The sequence below is a fragment of the Lagenorhynchus albirostris genome, chromosome 5 (assembly GCF_949774975.1).
Source record: "Lagenorhynchus albirostris chromosome 5, mLagAlb1.1, whole genome shotgun sequence".
In the NCBI taxonomy this organism is placed as follows: domain Eukaryota; kingdom Metazoa; phylum Chordata; class Mammalia; order Artiodactyla; family Delphinidae; genus Lagenorhynchus; species Lagenorhynchus albirostris.
In genome coordinates this window covers 38,188,005-38,209,694 of record NC_083099.1, presented here as the reverse complement: position 1 = coordinate 38,209,694, position 21,690 = coordinate 38,188,005, and the positions used below count along the sequence as shown (strand labels likewise).

Below are 21,690 nucleotides of genomic sequence, written 5' to 3'. Positions count from 1 at the left end.
ACACCTCAAAGGAATGCTCAAATTATATTTAAGAAGTATATTTAGTAATCAGTAATAATAAACAAACTCAAATGTATTAAGGTATAAATTATACTTGATGCAGAGAAATTCTAGAAAAACAAAGTCAAGTCTATACTCTGTACTTTTCTTCCAAACTAAATAAATGACAGAAAAGAATAACATATTCTAACCTTTCCATTTTGGATTCACTGTCAATTTTGTATTGTTCAAAATCTTGGCTAAGAGTCTGTAGTGTTTCTTGAAGGCTCTTTTCACGTTCTACACTTCCTTGATAAAATTTCATCTCTTTTTCCATTGCTTTCACTTTTTCTTCCATAGCCTTAAACTCATGAAGAATTAGATAGCTGACTCCACAGTACTTACAAACTTTTTCTTCTGGAGACATCTAGAAAATAGAACAGACATTTACTGAAATGATAGTTTTTTAATTCTAAAACATAACGTTCAACTGAAGATGTTATTGTAACCATGTTCGTTAAATGAAGTAAATGTATACTGTGCTATGCCATGGAGTAATACTTGCAACACTGCATACATCTGGATAAAATTTTAAAAACTGGCATGATATCGACTGACACAAAATCTTGGAATTAGAATAGGGTTGTTCAGAGTAATAATTTCTCCATGGTATCTCTAAGAAAGATTTACTCTTGAAATATTTTCCATAAAATAAAACTAAAAATGATGAAAACATCTTTACAATTCTTATTTTAAGATGACTTTTCCACGATGTGGGAATAAATCACTGGCCTTTCACTTCCAACTGCACTGTGATCCTGGAGATGCTTCTTAGCTTCTTCAGATCTCATTTCCCTCATTTATAAAATTATGGCATTGGGCCAAATGAACTCTAAGTTCCTGTTCAGTTTTTTAACATTTTAAGGTTTTTATAGGATTTAACATTCTGTCATAAAACCAGATATAGGAGAAACACTTGAACCTAATCTCTTCTGCCTAAATCAGATAGTACTTTTCCCCTCAGGTAGGTATGATTATACCTATTTTACACTTAAGGAAACGGGGACTACTGAAGTTAGATAACCAGCTGCTAAGTAGAGAAGTCGGCATTAAACCCAAGTCTATTTTAAAATCAGCACTTATGCCTGTAACCATTTGTATCATGTTTATCTACCATATGAATATCAGCTAAATCCTCTTACTTCCTTCAGATAAAATGCTTATATATCTTTGGCCAGATAAGGGCAGTGAAAAATGGAATTTTAGCAAAGTCAAGAGAAAGGTAATTCTTTTTTCTTTCTCAAGTATACAAATATTCTTCAAGTGGCCTCTACTTGTCTCGCTATTCACCAAAGACAGGACAAAGCTTTGTTAAATATTTGCTCCAGGGCACTAAAACTCTTAGATTATACAAGGAATGCTTACTCTTAATGCAACCTCCCTTAGGACTGTAGAAACTGCTCCTATAACTGAGTGATGCCACCATATCTGCCTATCAATGCCATCCACCATCTGTGCCTATCCATGCCATTATACAAGAGACGGTTGAAACAAACTAATAATAATTTTTGATAGGGCAGACAGTGGAAGCAAGAAGAAGTACAATTCTGCAGCCTGTGGAACAAAAACCACATTCACAGAAAGATACACAAGATGGAAAGGCAGAGGGATATGTACCACATGAAGGAATAAAATAAAACCCCAAAAAACAACTAAATGAAGTGGAGATAGGCAACCTTCCAGAAAAAGAATTCAGAATAATGATAGTGAAAATGATAAAAAAAAAAAACCTCGGGAAAAGAGTGGAGGCAAAGATCAAGAATATGCAAGAAATGATTAAGAAAGAGCTAGAAGAATTAAAGAACAAACACCTAGAAGAATTAAAGAACAAACAAACAGAGATAAACAATACAATAACTGAAATGAAAAATACACAAGAAGGAATCAATAGCAGAATAACTGAGGCATAAGCACAGATAAGTGACCTGGAAGACAGAATGGTGGAATTCACTGCTGTGGAACAGAATAAAGAAAAAAGAATGAAAAGAAATAAAGACAGCCTAAGAGATCTCTGGGACAACATTAAACGTAACAACATTTGCATTATAGGGGTCCCAGAAGGAGAAGAGAGAGAGAAAGGACCCTAGAAAATATTTGAGGAGATTATAGTCTAAAACTTCCCTAACATGGGAAAGGAAATAGCCACCCAAGTCCAGTAAGTGCAGAGAGTCCCAGGCAGGATAAACCCAAGGAGAAACACGCTGAGACACACAGTAATCAAACTGACAAAAATTAAACACAAAGAAAAATTATTGAAAGCAACAAGGGAAAAATGACAAATAACATACAAGGGAACTCACATAAGGTTAACAGCTGATTTCTCAGCAGAAACTCTCCAAGCCAGAAGGGAGTGGCATGATATATTTAAACGGATGAAAGGGAAGAACCTATAACCAACATTATTCTACTCAGCAAGGATCTCATTCAGATTCTACAGAGAAATCAAAAGCTTTACAGACAAGTAAAAGCTAAGAGAATTCAGCACCACCAAACCAGCTCTACAACAAATGCTAAAGGAACTTCTCTAACTGGGAAACACAAGAGAAGAAAAGTACCTACAAAAACAATCCCAAACCAATTAAGAAAATGGTAATAGGAACATACATATCAATAATTACCTTAAACGTGAATGGATTAAATGCTCCAATCAAAAGACACAGGCTTGCTGAATGGATACAAAAACAAGATCGATATAAATGCTGTCTACAAGAGACCCACTTCAGACCTAGGGACACATACAGACTGAAAGTGAGGGGATGGAAAAAGACATTCCATGCAAATGGAAATCAAAAGAAAGCTGGAGTAGCAATACTCATCAGGTAAAATAGACTTTAAAATAAAGAATGTTATAAGAGACAAGGAAGGACACTACATAATGATCAAGGGATCAATCCAAGAAGAAGATATAACAATTATAAATATATATGCACCCAAGATAGGAGTACCTCAATACATAAGGCAACTGCTAACAGCTAAAACAGGGGAAATCAACAGTACCACAATAATAGTGGGGGACTTTAATACCTTACTTACACCAATGGACAGATCATCCAAACAGAAAATTAATAAGGAAACACAAGCTTTAAATGACACAATAGACCAAATAGATTTTATTGATATTTATAGGACATTCCATCCAAAAACAGCAGATTACACTTTTTTCTGAAGTGCACACAGAACATTCTCCAGGATAGATCACATCTTGGTCACAAATCAAGCCTCAGTAAATTTAAGAAAATGGAAATCATATCAAGCATCTTTTGTGACCACAATGCGATGAGATTAGAAATCAATTACAGGGAAAAAAACCATTAAAAAACACAGACACATGAAGGCTAAACAATATGTTACTAAATAACCAAGAGATGACTGAAAAAATCAAGGAGGAAATCAAAAAATACCTAGAGACAAATGACAATGAAAACACAATGATCCAAAACCTATGGGATGCAGCAAAAGCAGTTTTAAGAGGGAAGTTGATAGCAATACAAGCCTACCTCAAGGAACAAGAAAAATCTCAAATAAACAATCTAACCTTACACCTAAAGGAACTAGAGGAAGAAGAACAAACAAAACCCAAAGTTAGTAGAAGGAAAGAAATCATAAAGATCAGAGCAGAAATAAATGAAATAGAAACAAAGAAAACAATAGCAAAGATCAATAAAACTAAAAGCTGGTTCTTTGAGAAGATACACAAAATTGATAAACCTTTAGCCAGACTCATCAAGAAAAAGATGGAGAAGACTCAAATCAATAAAGCTAGAAAAGAAAAAGGAGAAGTTACAATGGACACTGCAGAAATACAAAGCATCATAAGAGACTACTACAAGCAAGTCTATGCCAATAAAATGTATAACCTGGAAGAAATGGACAAATTCTTAGGAAGGTATAACCTTCCAAGACAGAACCAGGAAGAAATATAAAATATGAACACACCAATCACAAGTAATGAAATTGAAAATGTGATTAAAAATCTTCCAACAAACAAAGTCCAGGACCTGATGGCTTCACAGGTGAATTCTATCAAACATTTAGAGAAAATCTAAGACTCATTCTTCTCAAACTCTTCCTAAAAATTGCAGAGGAAGAAACACTCCCAAACTCATTCTATGAGGCCACCATCACCCTGATACCAAAACCAGAAAAAGATACTACAAAAAGAGAAAATTACAGACCAACATCACTGATGAATATAGATGCAAACATCCTCAACAGAATACTAGCAAACAGAATCCAACAACACATTAAAAGGAAGATACACCATGATCAAGTGGGATGTATCCCAGGGATGCAAGGATTCTTCAATATACGCAAATCAATCAATGTGATATACCAAATTAACAAACAGAAGAAGAAAAACCATATGATCATCTCAATACATGCAGAAAAAGCTTTTGACAAAATTCAACACTCATTTATGATAAAAACTCTCCAGAAAGTAGGCATAGAGGGAACCTACCTCAACATAATAAAGGCCATATATGACAAACCCAGAGTAAACATCACTCTCAATGGTGGAAAAACTGAAAGCATTTCCTCTAAAATCAGGAAGACAAGGAGGTCCACTCTTGCCACTATTATTCAACATAGCTTTGGAAGTCCTAGCCACAGCAGAGAAGAAAAAGAAATAAAAGGAATACAAATTGGAAAATTGGAAAAGAAGAAGTAAAACTGTCACTGTTTGCAGATGACATGATACTATACATAGAAAATCCTAAGATGCCACAGAAAACTACTAGAGCTAATCAACGAATTTGGTAAAGTAGCAGGATACAAAATTAATGCACAGAAATCTCTGGCATTCCTATACACTAATGATGAAAAATCTGAAAGAGAAATTAAGGAAACACTCCCATTTACCACTGCAACAAAAAGAATAAAAAACCTAGGAATAAACCAACCTAGGGAGACAGAAGACCTGTATGCAGAAAACTATAAGATACTGATGAAAGAAATTAAAGATGATACAAACAGATGGAGAGATATACCATGTTCTTGGATTGGAAGAACCAATATTGTCAAAATGACTATACTACCCAAAGCAATCTACAGATTCAATGCGATCCCTATCAAATTACCAATGGCATTTTTTTACAGAACTAGAACAAAAAATCTTAAAATTTGTATGGAGACACAGAAGACCCCGAATAGCCAAAGCAGCCTTGATGGAAAAACACAGAGCTGGAGGAATCATGCTCCCGGACTTCAAACTATACTACAAAGCTACAGTAATCAAGACAGTATGGTAATGGCACAAAAACAGAAATATAGATCAATGGAACAGGATAGAAAGCTCAGAGATAAACCCACGCACCTATGGTCACCTAATCTATGACAAAGGAGGCAAAGATATACAATGGAGAAAAGACAGTCTCTTCAGTTAGTGGTGCTGGGAAAACTGGACAGCTACATGTAAAGGAATGAAATTAGAACACTCCCTAACACCATACACAAAAATAAACTCAAAATGGATTAGAGACCAAAATGTAAGATGGGACACTATAAAACTCTTAGAGGAAAACATAGGAAGAACACTCTTCGACATAAATCACAGCAAGATCTTTTCTGATCCACCTCCTAGAGTAATGGAAACAAAAACAAAAAGAAACAAATGGGACCTAATGAAACTTAAAAGCTTTTGCAAAGCAAAGGAAACTACAAACAAGACTAAAAGATAACCCTCAGAATGGGAGAAAATATTTGCAAATGAATCAATGGACAAAGGATTAATCTCCAAAATATATAAACTGCTCACGCAGCTCAATATTAAGAAAACAAACAATGCAATCCAAAAATGAGCAGAAGACCTAAATGGACATTTCTCCAAAGAAGATATACAGACTGCCAAGAAACACATGAAAGGATGCTCAACATCACTAATCATTAGAGAAATGCAAATCAAAACTACAATGAGGTATCACCTCACACTGGTTAGAATGGGGATCATTGGAAAATCTACAAACAACAAATGTTGGGGAGGGTGTGGAGAAAAGGGAACCCTCTTGCACTGTTGGTGGGAATGTAAATTGATACAGCCACTATGAAGAACAGTATGGAGGTTCCTTAAAAAACTAAAAATAGAGTTACCATATGACCCAGCAATCCCACTACTGGGCATACACCCAGAGAAAACCATAATTCAAAAAGACACATGCACCCCAATGTTCATTGCAGCACTATTTACAATAGCCAGGTCATGGAAACAATCTAAGTGCCCATTGACAGACAAATGGATAAAGAAGATGTGGTACATATATACAATGGAATATTACTCAGCCATAAAAAGGAACGAAATTGGGTCATTTGTAGAGACGTGGATGGATCTGGAGACTGTCATACAGAGTAAGTCAGCAAGAGAAAAACAAATATCGTATATTAACGCATAAATGTGGAACCTAGAAAAATGGTACAGATGAACCGGTTTGCAGGGCAGAAATAGAGACACAGATGTAGAGAACAAACGTATGGACACCAAGTGGGGAAAGTGGTAGGGGAGGTGGTAGGATGAATTGGGAGATTGGGATTGACATATGTATAAAATGGTTAACTAATAAGAACATTCTCTATAAAAAAAATAAAATAAAATTCAAAAAAAATGTTTTATACATTAACGTTTTTCTCATTTAAACTTAAATAATAAAAAATTCAAATTAAAAACCATGATATAATACTATGGGACACAGATGAATGACTACATCAGTCACCTAACTGCCACTGACACCAAATTTACAGATTTATAAAAGAAGTTTGAAAGAAATCATAAATATAACCTGGTTCAAGCTCTGGATGGGTTCATTGAGACTATTCCAAGCTAGATAAGTTGTTATCCAGGCTCTTTTTCAGCATCCCAAGTGATGGGAAACTACTTTGTAAAGCAGCCTGTTCCATCCTCTGATGGTTTTGTCTACGAGGAAATTCTTTCTCTTGCTGACCCCAAATCTTCCTCCCTGCAGCATCCATAGGTCCTAAACCACCTGGCAACCATGAGGAATAACCCAGGCCTTATTCTAATATTTAAAGACAGCTATTAGGAACACTCTGTATCTTCTAATTCTCCAGGTCAACACTTCCAATTCCTTCAGCTGTTTCCCATATGACACGGTTTTGAATTTCTTCCTCATTCTCGATAATTTTCTCTGAACTTGTTCCAGTGTTCTCTATCTGTTTCAAGGTATGGTGCCCAGAATTGAATACTTCAGCTGGTCTCACTAAAGCAGAATAAGAGAGGATTCAAACTTCCCTCATTATAATATCTCATTAATAATACCATTAGTAACATCATCTTACTCAACCTTAGATCACAATGCTCTTTTGTATTTTTGGCAATTATGTGTTGCTATTATATACTATAACTGGCTTTTATGTTAAATAAAGCCCCTATTTAAAAACACACTGCACTTGGGCTTCCCTGGTGGCGCAGTGGTTGAGAGTCTGCCTGCCAATGCAGGGGACATGGGTTCGTGCCCCAGTCCGGGAAGATCCCACATGCTGCGGAGCGGCTGGGCCCGTGAGCCATGGTGGCTGAGCCTGCGCGTCCGTAGCCTGTGCTCCGCGACAGGAGTGGACACGGCAGTGAGAGGCCCACGTACCGCAGGAAAAAAAAAAAAAAACCACACTGCACTGTAAAACCATGTCTCATTATACTGAATATACCAATCCATTCCTTCCCACTTATTTCCCCTTTTGTAGAGAATCCACCTTCCACAGTCCTGGTTGCTCTGTGTGGTTATATGACTAAAACCCCCTCCACCCATCCACCTTACCATGGCTGAGTGGTGGATGAGGGTTGGACATAAGACCTAGAAGAACCAAGCCCTGAGCTGGGATGAGCCAGCTAGGCCTGTAAGTGTTGAAGACCAGGCAATTTGGACACCTTTAGGGTGGCCATAATAAAGAAGGGTCACGTGCAATGTACAGAGTAAGCCACATTATTGGGATGAGAGAGAAAAATGAGCAGACACATAGAGAGAAGATGAGAAAAAGACATTGTGGATCCAGAGTAAGAGAGGAAAATATGGAACCAGTCAGTGTCTCATACCCAGTGAACTTCCAATTCCTTACTTCAGTCCCTGATGAGACCTAGTTGCCCTACTTGCCCTTCAGGATCCATGCCCAATCTTCCTCCACTATTCTCCTTTTCCCCTAAAGCTACCTATCCCTTACAACCAATAACCCTCATTCTATAATGTGAGCATTTTGGCTTTTCAGATGCAAGGGCACAACAAGAAATATAACTGCAAATATAAATAAATATATAAAATATATTTTTATGTATATATACACATACATATGTATGTTTTTTGTTTGTTTGGGGGTTTTTTTGAGGTACGCGGGCCTCTCACTGTTGTGGTCTCTCCCGTTGTGGAGCACAGGCTCTGGACATGCAGCCTCAGCGGCCATGGCTCACGGGCCTAGCTGCTCCACGGCACGTGGGATCTTCCCAGACCAGGGCATGAACCCGTGTCCCCTGCATCGGCAGGCGGACTCTCAACCACTGCACCACCAAGGAAGCCCCATATGTACGTTTTAAACTCAGACTTTAGTGACTTCAGTACCCAGAAAATTCTAAGTTTTGTATCTTCTGCAAAATTGATCCTTGCAAGTTGTTTTATTCATCTAATTTATTGATAAAAAATGTTGAATATGACAAAGTTGAGGCTATGGCATGTCATATCTGCTTGGTTGATACTAATCCACTACTCTGCACATTACAGATACAGTGCTTCAGCTGGTTATTAAACTACACAATTATTTGTGTAACCAGTTTGTATTTATTCATACTGTCTTTAGGAATACTAAGACAAACTTTGTCAAATGCCTTCATAAAGTCCATATGTTCTATGTCAACTACAGTTCCTGGATCTAGTGACTTTACACAAAATGGAATGGCAAGGTCTACGTGCTGGTTCTCTTCAAGAACATAAAATTGGCTCAAGGGTTAGTATTTGCTCTAATATCTCCTCACAAATCACCTTTTTTTCTTTTTATAAATATATTTATTTTATTTACTTATTTTCGGTTGTGTTGGGTCTTCATTGCTGTGCACGGGCTTTCTCTAATTGTGGCGAGTGGGGGCTACTCTTCGTTGCGGTGCGTGGGCTTCTCATTGTGGTGGCTTCTCTTGTTGTGGAGCACGGGCTCTAGGCACGCAGGCTTCAGTAGTTGCAGCACACAGGCTCAGTAGTTGTGGCTCGCAGGCTCCAGAGCATAGGCTCAGTAGTTGTGGCACATGGGCTTAGTTGCTCTATGGCATGTGGGATCTTCCTGGACCAGGGCTCGAACCTGTGTCCCCTGCATTGGCAGGTGGCTTCTCAACCACTGAACCACCAGGGAAGCCCACAAATCACCCTTTAATATTATATTCTAGAATCCTGTCTGGGAGTTCACTGGTTGTAATTTATGGTCATTCTATACATGGAATGGTATTTGTACACTATCCTCTTACTCTCTACGCATTCTCAAAGATCATCAAGAGTAGCTTTGCAATCCCACTGAAAGGTACTATCAGTCCCCAGGAATATAATTCATCCAGGTCAAGAGACCTGAACTAATGCAGAGAATAAGGGTATTTTCTTACAATCCCTTTGCCCATCATGAGTTTTGGTTCCTTCTCATCAATCTGAAAATTATATTCTTACTCTAAGGAAATTTCATCCTTAACCTATTAATCACAGTTCTTTCCCTGCTCCTGGGAAAGTGCCATATCCTTATTTTAAATAAAACTCTTGCTGGATGGAGCTTATGTGCAACCTGATGTACAAAATACAAACAGTATAAACTTCACAATTGTGAAAGCTATCAAAATGTTATTACACCATAGCAATCATGGTGGGGAAAGCTGAAAATAAGTGAAATATACATTTTGTAGAACAGGTCTTCTAAAAGTTCAGGAAAGGAAGCCAAAACATGATACTCATTATGATCTAGGAAACAAGACAAATTATAAAGTAATAGGTCCATAGGAGTAGACTCTATACTTCACTTAGTACAACCTGAATCACTGTGTAAAACAAATATATTGAACAAAAGTTTTCAATGCTATTAAATTGTAAATAGTTTTCTGTAAGTAAAACTGCAACAGGAAAATATAATAACGTTTTCAAATTCTTTGTATCTACATAGGCTAATTACTTAGGACATTTCTGTGAAACTTGAGAAGATATGAAATACTAAAATTATGTTCCCAGATGAGGTAAGTAAAACTTAGATGTTTTTTGTGAAATATAATGTGTGCTTCATTCTTATAACTTGGTGGTATATCATCTTGTTGTGTAAGTAAAATAAGAACATGCTGTCATTCTTGAGAAAAGAGCTATCATTAGCAGGATGCTTTTGCTTTTTACAAGATGCACTTTGGAGGAGGCATCAACAAATGCAGTATTTTAAACAAATGCAGAGCCATTTGAAAACAAATTGTAAAATAAACTTCTCAAATGTAGTATCTATACTTTTAAAATTATAGTTATTTAATATAAAAATGATGCAAAATTTTTAAAAGGTTAAATTAGGCTTCAGATCCTTTTCAAAACTCCTGTCTGTGCTTCAACTGGAAAAAGCACTCAGTAACCTCCTGCTGTGCAAGCGAAGCATTCTCTGATCCAAAAATTGTTCTTCCTTCCTTTCCCCACCCATCCCATGCTTTTTGTGCTTGCGTAAGGAGGAAAGAAACAGAGAAACTATTCCACTGCTGTAAAAATGACAGCAGTATAAAATGTTGACCTTTCTAAAAAGTTTTACATTTAAAAAAAATGCCTTTACTCAAAACAATGAGTGTCTAGCTAGTGTATTTCATTCAGATTGGGAGAAACATTTTGAGGCAGGACAGTGGACTTTCTGAGTCATTAGCAACACAGACCACCTGACCATTTCATAAGGCCATCAAGACCCTTCCTTTCAATAAGTCAACTGGCTGCACCACCAATTTAAAAATCAATTTGGTAAAGACCATCTACCCAAAACCCCTAAACCTACATTCCCAGCAATATGGGTTTTTTTAGATACAGACAGTATTCTTCTCAAATTTATATGAAAAGGCAAAGGAACTAGAAAAGCTACAACTGTCTTGAAAAAGGATAAAATGGGATAAGCATTTTACCTGATTTCAAGCCATACTATTATATACTAATAAACACTGTGTAGTATTTGTCAAAGGATAGATGCATAGATCAATGGAATAGAATAGAGAACCCAGAAATAGATCTGTATAAATATGCCAAACTGATTTTTGGCAGAGGTGTAAAAGAGCAATTCAGTAAAGGAAAAATAGGCTTCTCAGCAAATGGTCCTGGAACAATTAGATATCCATAGGTTTAAAAAAAATTAATAAAGGACCTCAACCTAAACCTCACACCCCATACAAAAATTAACTTACAGTGGGTCATGGACTAAAATGTAAAACATAAAAATTTGATTTCAGAAGAAAAAAGCTCAGGAGGAAATCCTGAGGATCTAAACTAAGGAAACAGTTTTTACACTTGATACCAAAAGCATGAACCATAAAAGGAAAAATTGATAACCCGAATTCCACCAAAATTTAAAACTTTTGCCCTGTAAAGAGGATGAAATGACAAGCTACAGACTGGGAAGAAATATTTGCAAGCCACATATCTGACAAAGAACTAGTATCTAGATTATATAAAGAATTCTCAAAACTCAACAGTTTAAAAAACATCCAATCAGAAAATGGTCAAAAGACATGAAGAGACATCTCACCTAAAAATATACACAGATGATGGGACTTCCCTGGTGACACAGTGGTTAAGAATCCACCTGCCAATGCAGGGGACATGGGTTCAATCCCTGGTCTGGGAAGATCCCACATGCCACGGAGCAACTAAGCCCATGCACCACAACTACTGAGCTTACGCTCTAGAGCCCGCGAGCCACAAATGCTGAGCTCATGCGCCACAACTACTGAAGCCCGTGTGCCTAGAGCCCAGACTCCACAACAAAAGAAGCCACTGCAGTGAGAAGTCCATGCATGGCAACTAGAGAAAAGCCCGCGCACAGCAACGAAACCCCAATGCAGACAAAAAAAAAAAAAATTCTTTTTTAATTAAAAATTTAAAAAAAGGACTTCCCTGGTGGTTGGGAATCTGCCTGCCAATGCAGGGGACACGGGTTCAGGCCCTGGTCTGGGAAGACCCCACATGCCGTGAAGCAACTAAGACCGTGTGCCACAACGGTCTCTAGAGCCCACGTGCCGCAACTATTGAAGCCCGCGTGCCTAGAGCCCGTGCTCTGCAACAAGAGAAGCTCACCACAATAAGAAGTCCACGCACCGCAATGAAGAGTAGCCCTTGCTCAATGCAACTAGAGAAAAGCCCGCGCACTGTAACAAAGACCAACACAGCCAAAAATAAAATTAAAAAGAATTTTTAAAAATAATAAATAAATAAATAAATAATTAAAATTAAACAAAAAGATACACAGATGCCAAATAACCATATGAAAAGATATTCAATATCATTAGCCATTAGGAAAATGCAAATTAAAACTTTAATGAGCTATCACTTCACACCTATCAGAAAGGTTATAATAAAAACTAATGACAGTGGTACAATATATTTAAAGTTATAAAAGGGAAAAACCTACAATGAAGAATACTCTACCCAGCAAGACACTCATTCAGATTTGATGGAGAGATCAAAAGCTTTACAGACAAGCAAAAGCTAAAAGAGTTCAGCACTACCAAACCAGCTTTACAAGAAATGTTAACAGGATTTCCATAAGCAAAAAAAAAAAAAGGCCACAACTAGAAACATGAAAATTACAACAGGAAAAAGCTCAGGTAAACTCAGTAAATATAGAAAATCAACCAGGCACAAAGCTATTAGGAAGGTTAAAAGACAAAAGTAATAAAATCATCTATACCCACAATAAGCAGTTAAGGGATACACAAAACAATCAGATGTAAAATACTATGTCAAAAAGAATAATCATGAGGGGAGGAGAGTACAAATGCAAGGTTGTTAAAATACATTTGAAATTAAGAGATCAACAACTTAAAACAATCAAATATATATATACTGCTATATATAAATCTCATGATAACCACAAACCAAAAATCTATAATAGATACACACACAAAAAAGAAAAAGGAATCCAAACATAGCACTAAAGACAGTCATCAAATCACAAGAAGAACAAAAGAAGAAGAAAGGAACAAAAAAGACCTTAAAAAAATTAACAAAATGGCAATAAGAACATACATATCAATATTACTTTAAGTGTAAATAGACTAAATGCTCCAATCAAAAAACATGGAGTGGCTGAATGGAAACAAAAACAAGACCTGTATATATGCTGCCTACAAGAGATTCACTTCAGATCTAAAGACACACACAGACAGAAAATGAAGGGATGGAAAAAGGTATTCATTGCAAATGGAAATCAAAAGAAAGCCAGGGTAGAAATACTTGCATCAAATAGACTTTAAAACAAAGAATGTTACAAGAGGCAAAGAAGGACATTACATAATGATCAAGGGCTTAATCCAAGAAGATGCAACAATCGCAAATATATAAGCACTTAACATAGGAGCATCTAAATACATAAAGCAAATACTAACAGATATAAGGGAGAAATTGACAGCAATACAATAATAGTAGGGGACTTTAACACCCCATTTACATCAATGGACAGATCATCCAAACAGAAAATTAATAAGGAAACACTGGCCTTAATGACACACTAGACCAGGTGAACTTAATAGATACACATAGAACATTCCATCAAAAAGCAGCAGAATACACATTCTTTTCAAATGCACGTGGAAAATTCTCCAGGATAGTTCATGTACAAGGCCACAAAACAAGCCTTGGTAAATTTAAGAAAACTGAAATCATATCAAGCATCTTTTCCAACCACAATGCTATGAGACTAGAAATCAACTACAAGAAAAATAAACTGTAAAAAACACAAACATGTGGAGGCTAAACAATATGCTACTAAACAAGCAATGGTTCACTGAAGAAATCAAAGAAGAAAATTTAAAATACATGGAGACAAAAGAAAATGAAAACACAACAATCCAAAATCTACAGGATACACTAAAAAGGCAGTTCTAAGAGGGAAGTTTATAGCAATACAAGTTTACCTCAGGAAACAAGAAAAATCTCAAATAAACAATCTAACATTACACCTAAGGGAACTAGAAAAAGAAAAACAAACAAAACCCAAAGTTAGTGGAAGGAAAGAAATCATAAAGAACAGAGCAGAAACAAATTAAATAGAGACTTTAAAAAACAATAGAAAAGATCAATAAAACTAAGAGCTGGTTATTTGACAAGATAAACAAAATTGATAAACCTTCAGCCAGACTCACCAAGAAAAAAAGAGAAAGGACCCAAATCAATAAAATCGGAAATGAAAAAGGAGAAGTTACAACAGACACCATAGAAATACAAAGGATCATCAGAGACTACTAAGAACAACTGTATGCCAATACAATGGACAACCTAGAAGAAATGGACAAATTCCTAGAAATGTACAATCTCCAAAGAATGAACCAGGAAAAAATAAAAAATATGAACAGATCAACTACCAGTAATGAGACTGAATCAGTTTTTTAAAACTCTCAAAAAACAAAAGTCCAGGGCTTCCCTGGTGGCGCAGTGGTTGAGAGTCTGCCTGCCGATGCAGGGGACACGGGTTCGTGCCCCGATCTGGGAAGATCCCACATGCTGCGGAGCGGCTGGGCCCGTGAGCCATGGCTGCTGAGCCTGCGCATCTGGAGCCTGTGCTCCACAATGGGACAGGCTACAACAGTGAGAGGCCCACGTACTGCAAAAAAAAAAAAAAAAAAAGTCCAGGACCAGATAGCTTCACAGGTGAATTCTACCAAACATTTAGAGAAGAGTTAACACCTATCCTTCTCAAACTATTCCAAAAAATTGCAGAGGAACGAATGCTTCCAAATTCATTCTATGAGCCCAGCATAACCCTGATACTAAACCAAGACAAATATCACAAACCAAAAAAGAAACTACAGGCTAATATCATTAATGAACATAGATGCAAAAATGCTCAACCAAATATTAGCAAACTGAATCAAACAATACATTAAAAGGATCATATACCATAATCAAGTGGGATTTATCCCAGGGTTGCAAGGATTTTTCAATATCTGCAAATCAATCAATGTAATACACCACATTAACAAACTGAAGAATAAGAACCATATGATCATCTCAATAGATGCAGAAAAAGCTTTTGACAAAATCCAACACCGATTTATGGTAAAAACTCTCCAGAAAGCAGGCATAGAGGGAACATACCTCAACATAATAAAGGCCATATAAGACAAACCTACAGCTAACATCGTACTCAATGGTGAAAAGCGGAAAGCATTTCCTCTAAGATCAGGAACAAGACAAAGATGCTCACTCTCACCATTTTTGTTCAACATAGTATTGGAAGTCTTAGCCACGGCTATTAGATAAGAAAAAGAAATAAAAGAAATTCTAACTGGAATGGAGGAAGTAAAACTGTCATGGCTTGCCGATGACACAATACTATAGATAGAAAATGCTAAGGATGCCACCAAAAAATTACTAGAGGTCATCAATGAACCTGGTAAAGTTGCAGGATACAAAATGAATGTGCAGAAATCTGTTGCATTTCTATACACTAACAATAAACTATCAGAAAGAGAAATTAAGAAAACAGTCACATCAAAAAGAATAAAATACCTAAGAATAAACCTACCCAAAGAGGTAAGGAAAACTATACAACACTTATAAAAGAAACTGACAATGACACAAACAGATGGAAAGATATACTGTGTTCATGGACTGGAAGAACAAATATTGTTAAAATGACCATACTACCAAAGGCAATCTGAAGATTCAATGTAATCCCTATTAAAATACTAATGGCATTTTTCACAGAACTAGAACAAATAATTTTAAAATTTGTATGGAAATACAAAAGACCCCCAATAGCCAGAACAATGTTGAGAAAGAACAGAGCTGGAAGTATCATGTTCCCTGACTTCAGACTATAATACAAAGCTACAGTAATCAAAACAGTATGATGCTGGCATAAAAACAGACACACAGATCATTGGAGCAGAACAGAGAGCCAGAAATAAACTAACACACCTATGGTCAATTAATCTACGACAAAGGAGACAACAATATATAATGGAGAAAAGATAGTCTCTTCAATAAGTGGTGCTGGGAAAACTGGACAGCTACATGTAAAAGAATGAAACTAGAACATTTTCTAACATCATATACAAAAATAAACTCAAACTGGATTAAAGACCTAAATGTAAGACTGCAAATCATAAAACTCCTAGAAGAAAACAGGTGGAACTCTCTTTGACATAAATTACAACAATATTTTTTTGACCTTTCTCCTGAAGCAAAGGAAATAAAAGCAAAAATAAGCAAATGGGACATAATCAAACCTTTTGCACAGCAAAGGAAACCTTTGAAAAAACAAAAAGACAATCTACTGAATGGGAAAAATATTTGCAAATGATAATACTGATAAGGGGTTAATAATCAAAATATAAACAGCTCACACAACTCAATATCAAAAAAACCCCAAATAACTCAATTTAAAAATGGACATAAGACATGAATAAACCTTTTCCCATGGACAACAGGCACATGAAAAGATGCTCAACATTGTTAACCATTAAAGAAATGCAAATGAAAAACCACAAGGAGATATCATCTCACACCTGTCAGAATGGCTGTCATCATAAAGAACTCAAAAAATGTGGGCGAGGATGCAGAGAGGAAAAAACCCTCACACACTGTTGGTGGGAATGTAAATTGGTGCAGCCACTGTGGCAAACAGTATGTAAGTTTCTCAAAAAAAACTAAAAATACAACTACCATATGATCTAGCAATTCCACTCCTGGGTGCATATCCCAAAAAAATGAAAACACTAATTCAAAAAGATACATGCACCCCAATGTTCATAGCAGCATTACTTACAATAGCCACAAGATATGGAAACAACTTAAGTGTCCATCAACAGATGAATGGATAAAGAAGATGTGAATGGAATACTACTCAGCCTTTAAAAAGAATGAAATTTTGCCATCTGCGACAAACATGGATGGACTTGGCAGGTATTATGCTAAGTGAAATAAGTCAGACAAAGACAAATATTGTATGATATCACTTATATGAGGAACCTAAAAAATACAACAAACTAGTGAATGTACCAAAAAGGAAAAATAATCACAGATAAAGAGAACAATCCAGTGGTTACCAGTGGGTAGAGGGAAAGGAAGACAGGCAAGATAGCGGTAGGGGATTAAGAGGTACAAACTACTATGTATAAAATAAATAAGCCACAAGGATATATTATACAGCACAGGGAATATAGCCAATATTTTACAGTAACTGTAAATGGAGTATAACCTCTAAAAATTGTGAATCTGTTGTACACCTGAAATTATATGATTTTGTACATTGACTATACCTCAATAAAAAAATTTTTTTAAACTAATAACAACATCAATGCTAAAGATGTAGTGAAACTGGATCACTCATACACTGCTGGTGAGGATGTAAAATATTATAGCCCTCTGGAAAAGTTTGGCACTGTTTTGTAATTGTACTTGGGCATTTATCACAGGAAAATAAAAACATATGTTCACATAAAAACCTATACACGAATATTTATAGCAGCTTTATGCATAATAGCCAAAAACTGGAAAAAACTCAGATGTTCTTCAACAGGTTAAACAAATTGTACTACATTCATACCATGGAATGCTACTCAGCAATAAAAAGGAATAAACTACAGATAAACACAACAACAATATGTATAAAACTCCAGAGAATTACAGCTGAGAGGAAAAAAAGTAATCTCAAAGACTACATATTGCATGATTCCATTTTTATAACATTCTTGAAATGACAAAATTATTGGAGACCAGATCAATGGTTCCCAAGGGTCATGAATTGGAAGAGGGAGAGTGGAGGTGTGTAAAAGGGGAGGCTGAGGTGAATGCAGCTATAAAAGGGTAACATGAGGAATCTTTGTTGTGACAGAATCCTTAACTGTGTAAATGTCGATATCCTGGTTGTGATATTATAGTATAGTTTTGCCAGGTGTTACCACTGGAGGAAGCTGGGGAAAGGGTACATGAGATCTCTTGGTATCATTTCTCACAACTGCTTGTGAGTCTACAATGATCTCAAAATAAAAAGTTTGATTTAAAAATAATAGAATACTGTAGGAGACTTTAACACCCCACTTTTCATCAAAGGATAGATCATCCAGAGAATCAACAAGGAAACACAGGCCTTAAATGATACATTAGACCAGATGGCCTTAACTGATATTTATACGGCATTCTATCCAAAAGCAGCCAGAATACACATTCTTCTCAAGTGCACACAGAACGTTCTCCAAGACTGACCACATGCTGGGCCACAAAGCAGGCCTTGGTAAATTTAAGAAAATTGAAATCATATCAAGCACCTTTTCCAACCACAACACTATGAGATTAGGAATAAACTACAAGAAAAAAACAAAGTAAAAAACACAAACACGTGGAGGCTAAACAATATGCTACTAAACAACCAACGGATCACTGAAGAAATCAAAGAGGAAATAAAAAAATACCTAGAGACCAATGAAAATGAAGGCACAATGATTCAAAACCTATGGGATACAGCAAAAGCAGTTCTAAGAGGGAAGTTTATAGCAATAAAATCTTACCTCAGGAAACAAGAAAAATCTCAAATAAATGACCTAACCTTACACCTGAAGCAATGAGAGAAAGAAGAAACAAAACCTAAAGTTAGTAGAAGTAAAGAAATCATAAAGATCAGAGGAGAAATAAATGAAATAGAGACAAAGAAAACAACAACAAAGATCAATGAAACTAAAAGATGGTTCTTTGAAAAGATAAACAAAATGATAAACCTTTAGCAAGACTCATCAAGAAAAAAAAAGGGAGAGGACTCAAATCAGTAAAATTAGAAATGAAAAAGGAAAAATTACAACCGACACCACAGAAATAAAAAGTATCATAAAAAACTACAAGCAACTGTATGCAAATAAAATGGACAACCTGGAAGAAATGGACAAATTCTTAGAAAGGTACAAGCTCCCAAGACTGAACCAGGAAGAAATAGAAAATATGAAGAGACCAATCACAAGTAATGAAATTGAAACTGTGATTAAAACACTCCCAACAAACAAAAGTCCAGGACCTGATGGCTTCACAGGTAAATTCTATCAAATATTTAGAGAAGAGCTAACAACTAGCCTTCTGAAACCGTTCCAAAAAATTGTAGAGGAAGGAACACTCCCATACTCATTCTATGAGGCCACCATCACCCTGATTACAAAACCAGACAAAGATACCACAAAAAAAGAAATTACAGGCCAATATCACTGATGAACATAGATGCAAAAATCCTCAACAAAATACTAGCAATCTGAAACCAACAATACATTAAAAAGATCATACACCATGATCAAGTGGGATTTATCCCAGGGATGGAAGGATTTTTCAATATCCGCAAATCAAACAGTGTGATACACCACTGTAACAAATTGAAGAATAAAAACCATATGATCATCTCAACTGATGCAGCAAAGGCTTCTGACAAGATTCAACACCCAGTTATGATAAAAACTCTCCAGAAAGTGGGCATAAAGGGAACATACCTTAACATAATAAAGGCCATATATGACAAACCTACAGCTAACATCATAGTCAACGGTGAAAATCTGAAAACATTTCCTCTAAGATCAGGAACAAGAAAAGGATGTCCACTCTTGTCACTATTATTCAAGTTTTGGAAGTCCTAGCCATGGCAAACAGAGAAGAAAAAGAAATAAAAGGAATCCAAATTGGAAAAGAAGTTAAACTGTCACTATTTGCAGATGACATGATATCATACATAGAAAATCCTAAAGATGCTCCCAGAAAACTACTATAGCTCATCAATGAATCTGGTAAAGTTGCAGGTTACAAAATTAAGACACATAGCTTCCGGGAAGATGGCAGAAGAGTAAGACGCAATGATCACCTTCCTCCCCACAGGTACACCAGAAATACATCTACACGTGGAACAACTCCTACAGAACACCTACTGAATGCTGGCAGAAGACCTCAGACCTCCCAAAAGGCAAGAAACCCCCCACGTACCTGGGTAGGGCAAAAGAAAAAAGAATAAACAGAGACAAAAGAATAGGGACAGGACCTGCACCAGTGGGGGGGAGCTGTGAAGGAGGAAAGGTTTCCACACACTAGAAGCCCCTTCGCAGGCAGCAAAGCAGGGAAGCTTCGGAGCCCCGGAGGAGAGCATACCAACAGGGGTGTGGAGCACAAAGCGAAGAGATTCCCACACAGAGGATCAGGGCCGACTGGCACTCACCCACTCGAGAGGCTTGTCTGCTCACCTGCCGGGGCGGGCGGGGCAGGGAGTTGAGGCTCGGGCTTCGGTCGGAGCGCCGGGAGAGGACTGGGGTTGGCGGCGTAAACAGAGCCTGCGGCGGGTTAGTGCACCACGGCTAGCCGGGAGAGAGTCCGGGGGAAAGTCTGGACCTGCCGAAGAGGCAAGAGACTTTTTCTTCCCTCTTTGTTTCCTGGTGCGCGAGGACAGGGGATTAAGAGCGCCGCTTAAAGGAGCTCCAGAGACGGGCACGAGCCGCAGCTAAAAGCGCAGACCCGAGACGGGCATAAGATGCTAAGGCTGTTGCTGCCGCCACCAAGAAGCCTGTGTGCGAGCACAGGTCACTATCCACACCCGCTTCTGGGGAGTCTGTGCAGCCTGCCACTGCCAGGGTCCCGGGATCCAGGGACAACTCCCCCAGGAGAACGCACAGCGCGCCTCAGGCTGGTGCAACATGCCAGCCTCTGCCGCCGCAGGCTCGCCCCGCACACCACGCCCCTCCCTTCCCCCGGCCTGAGTGAGCCAGAGCCCCCGAATCAGCGGCTCCTTTAACCCCGTCCTGTCTGAGCGAAGAACAGATGACCTCCGGCGACCTACACGCAGAGGCGGGGCCAAATCCAAAGCTGAGCCCCAGGGAGCTGTGCGAACAAAGAAGAGAAAGGGAAATCTCTCCCAGCAGCCTCAGGAGCAGCGGATTAAAGCTCCACAATCAACTTGATGTACCCTGCATCTGTGGAATACCTGAATAGACAACGAATCATCCCAAATTGAGTAGGGGGAGTTTGGGAGCAAGATTTATGATTTCTTCCCCTTTTCCTCTTTTTGTGAGTGTGTATGTGTATGCTTCTGTGTGAGATTTTGTCGGTATAGCTTTGCTTCCACCATTTGTCCTAGGGTTCTATCTGTCCGTTTTTGTTTGTTTTGTTTTGTTTTCTTAATATTTTTTTATTTTAATAACTTTATTGTATTTTTATCTTATTTTATTTTATCTTCTTTCTTTATTTTTTACCTTCCTTCCCTCCTTCCTTCCTTCCTCCCGCCCTCCCTCCCTCCCTTTTTTCTTTCTTTCTTTCTTTCTACTTCTACTAATTCTTTTTTTCTACTTTTTCTCCCTTTTATTCTGAGCCGTGTGGATGAAAGTCTCTTGGTGCTGGAGTCAGGAGTCAGTGCTGTGTCTCTGAGGTGGGAGAGCCAACTTCAGGACACTGGTCCACAGGAGACCTCCCAGCTCCACATAATATCAAACGGTGAAAATCTCCCAGAGATCTC

At 37.4% G+C, this 21,690-nt stretch overlaps 1 protein-coding gene across 1 annotated transcript in view; it reads right to left on the bottom strand.

Moving 5' to 3' along the window:
• LEKR1 (leucine, glutamate and lysine rich 1) overlaps positions 1–21,690 on the bottom strand; it is a 273,743-nt gene that overhangs the window by 233,147 nt on the left and 18,906 nt on the right. The window contains exon 6 of the mRNA XM_060149884.1: positions 192–406. Within this exon, the coding sequence (XP_060005867.1) occupies positions 192–406 (215 nt within the window). The remainder of the gene's footprint in view (positions 1–191; positions 407–21,690) is intronic.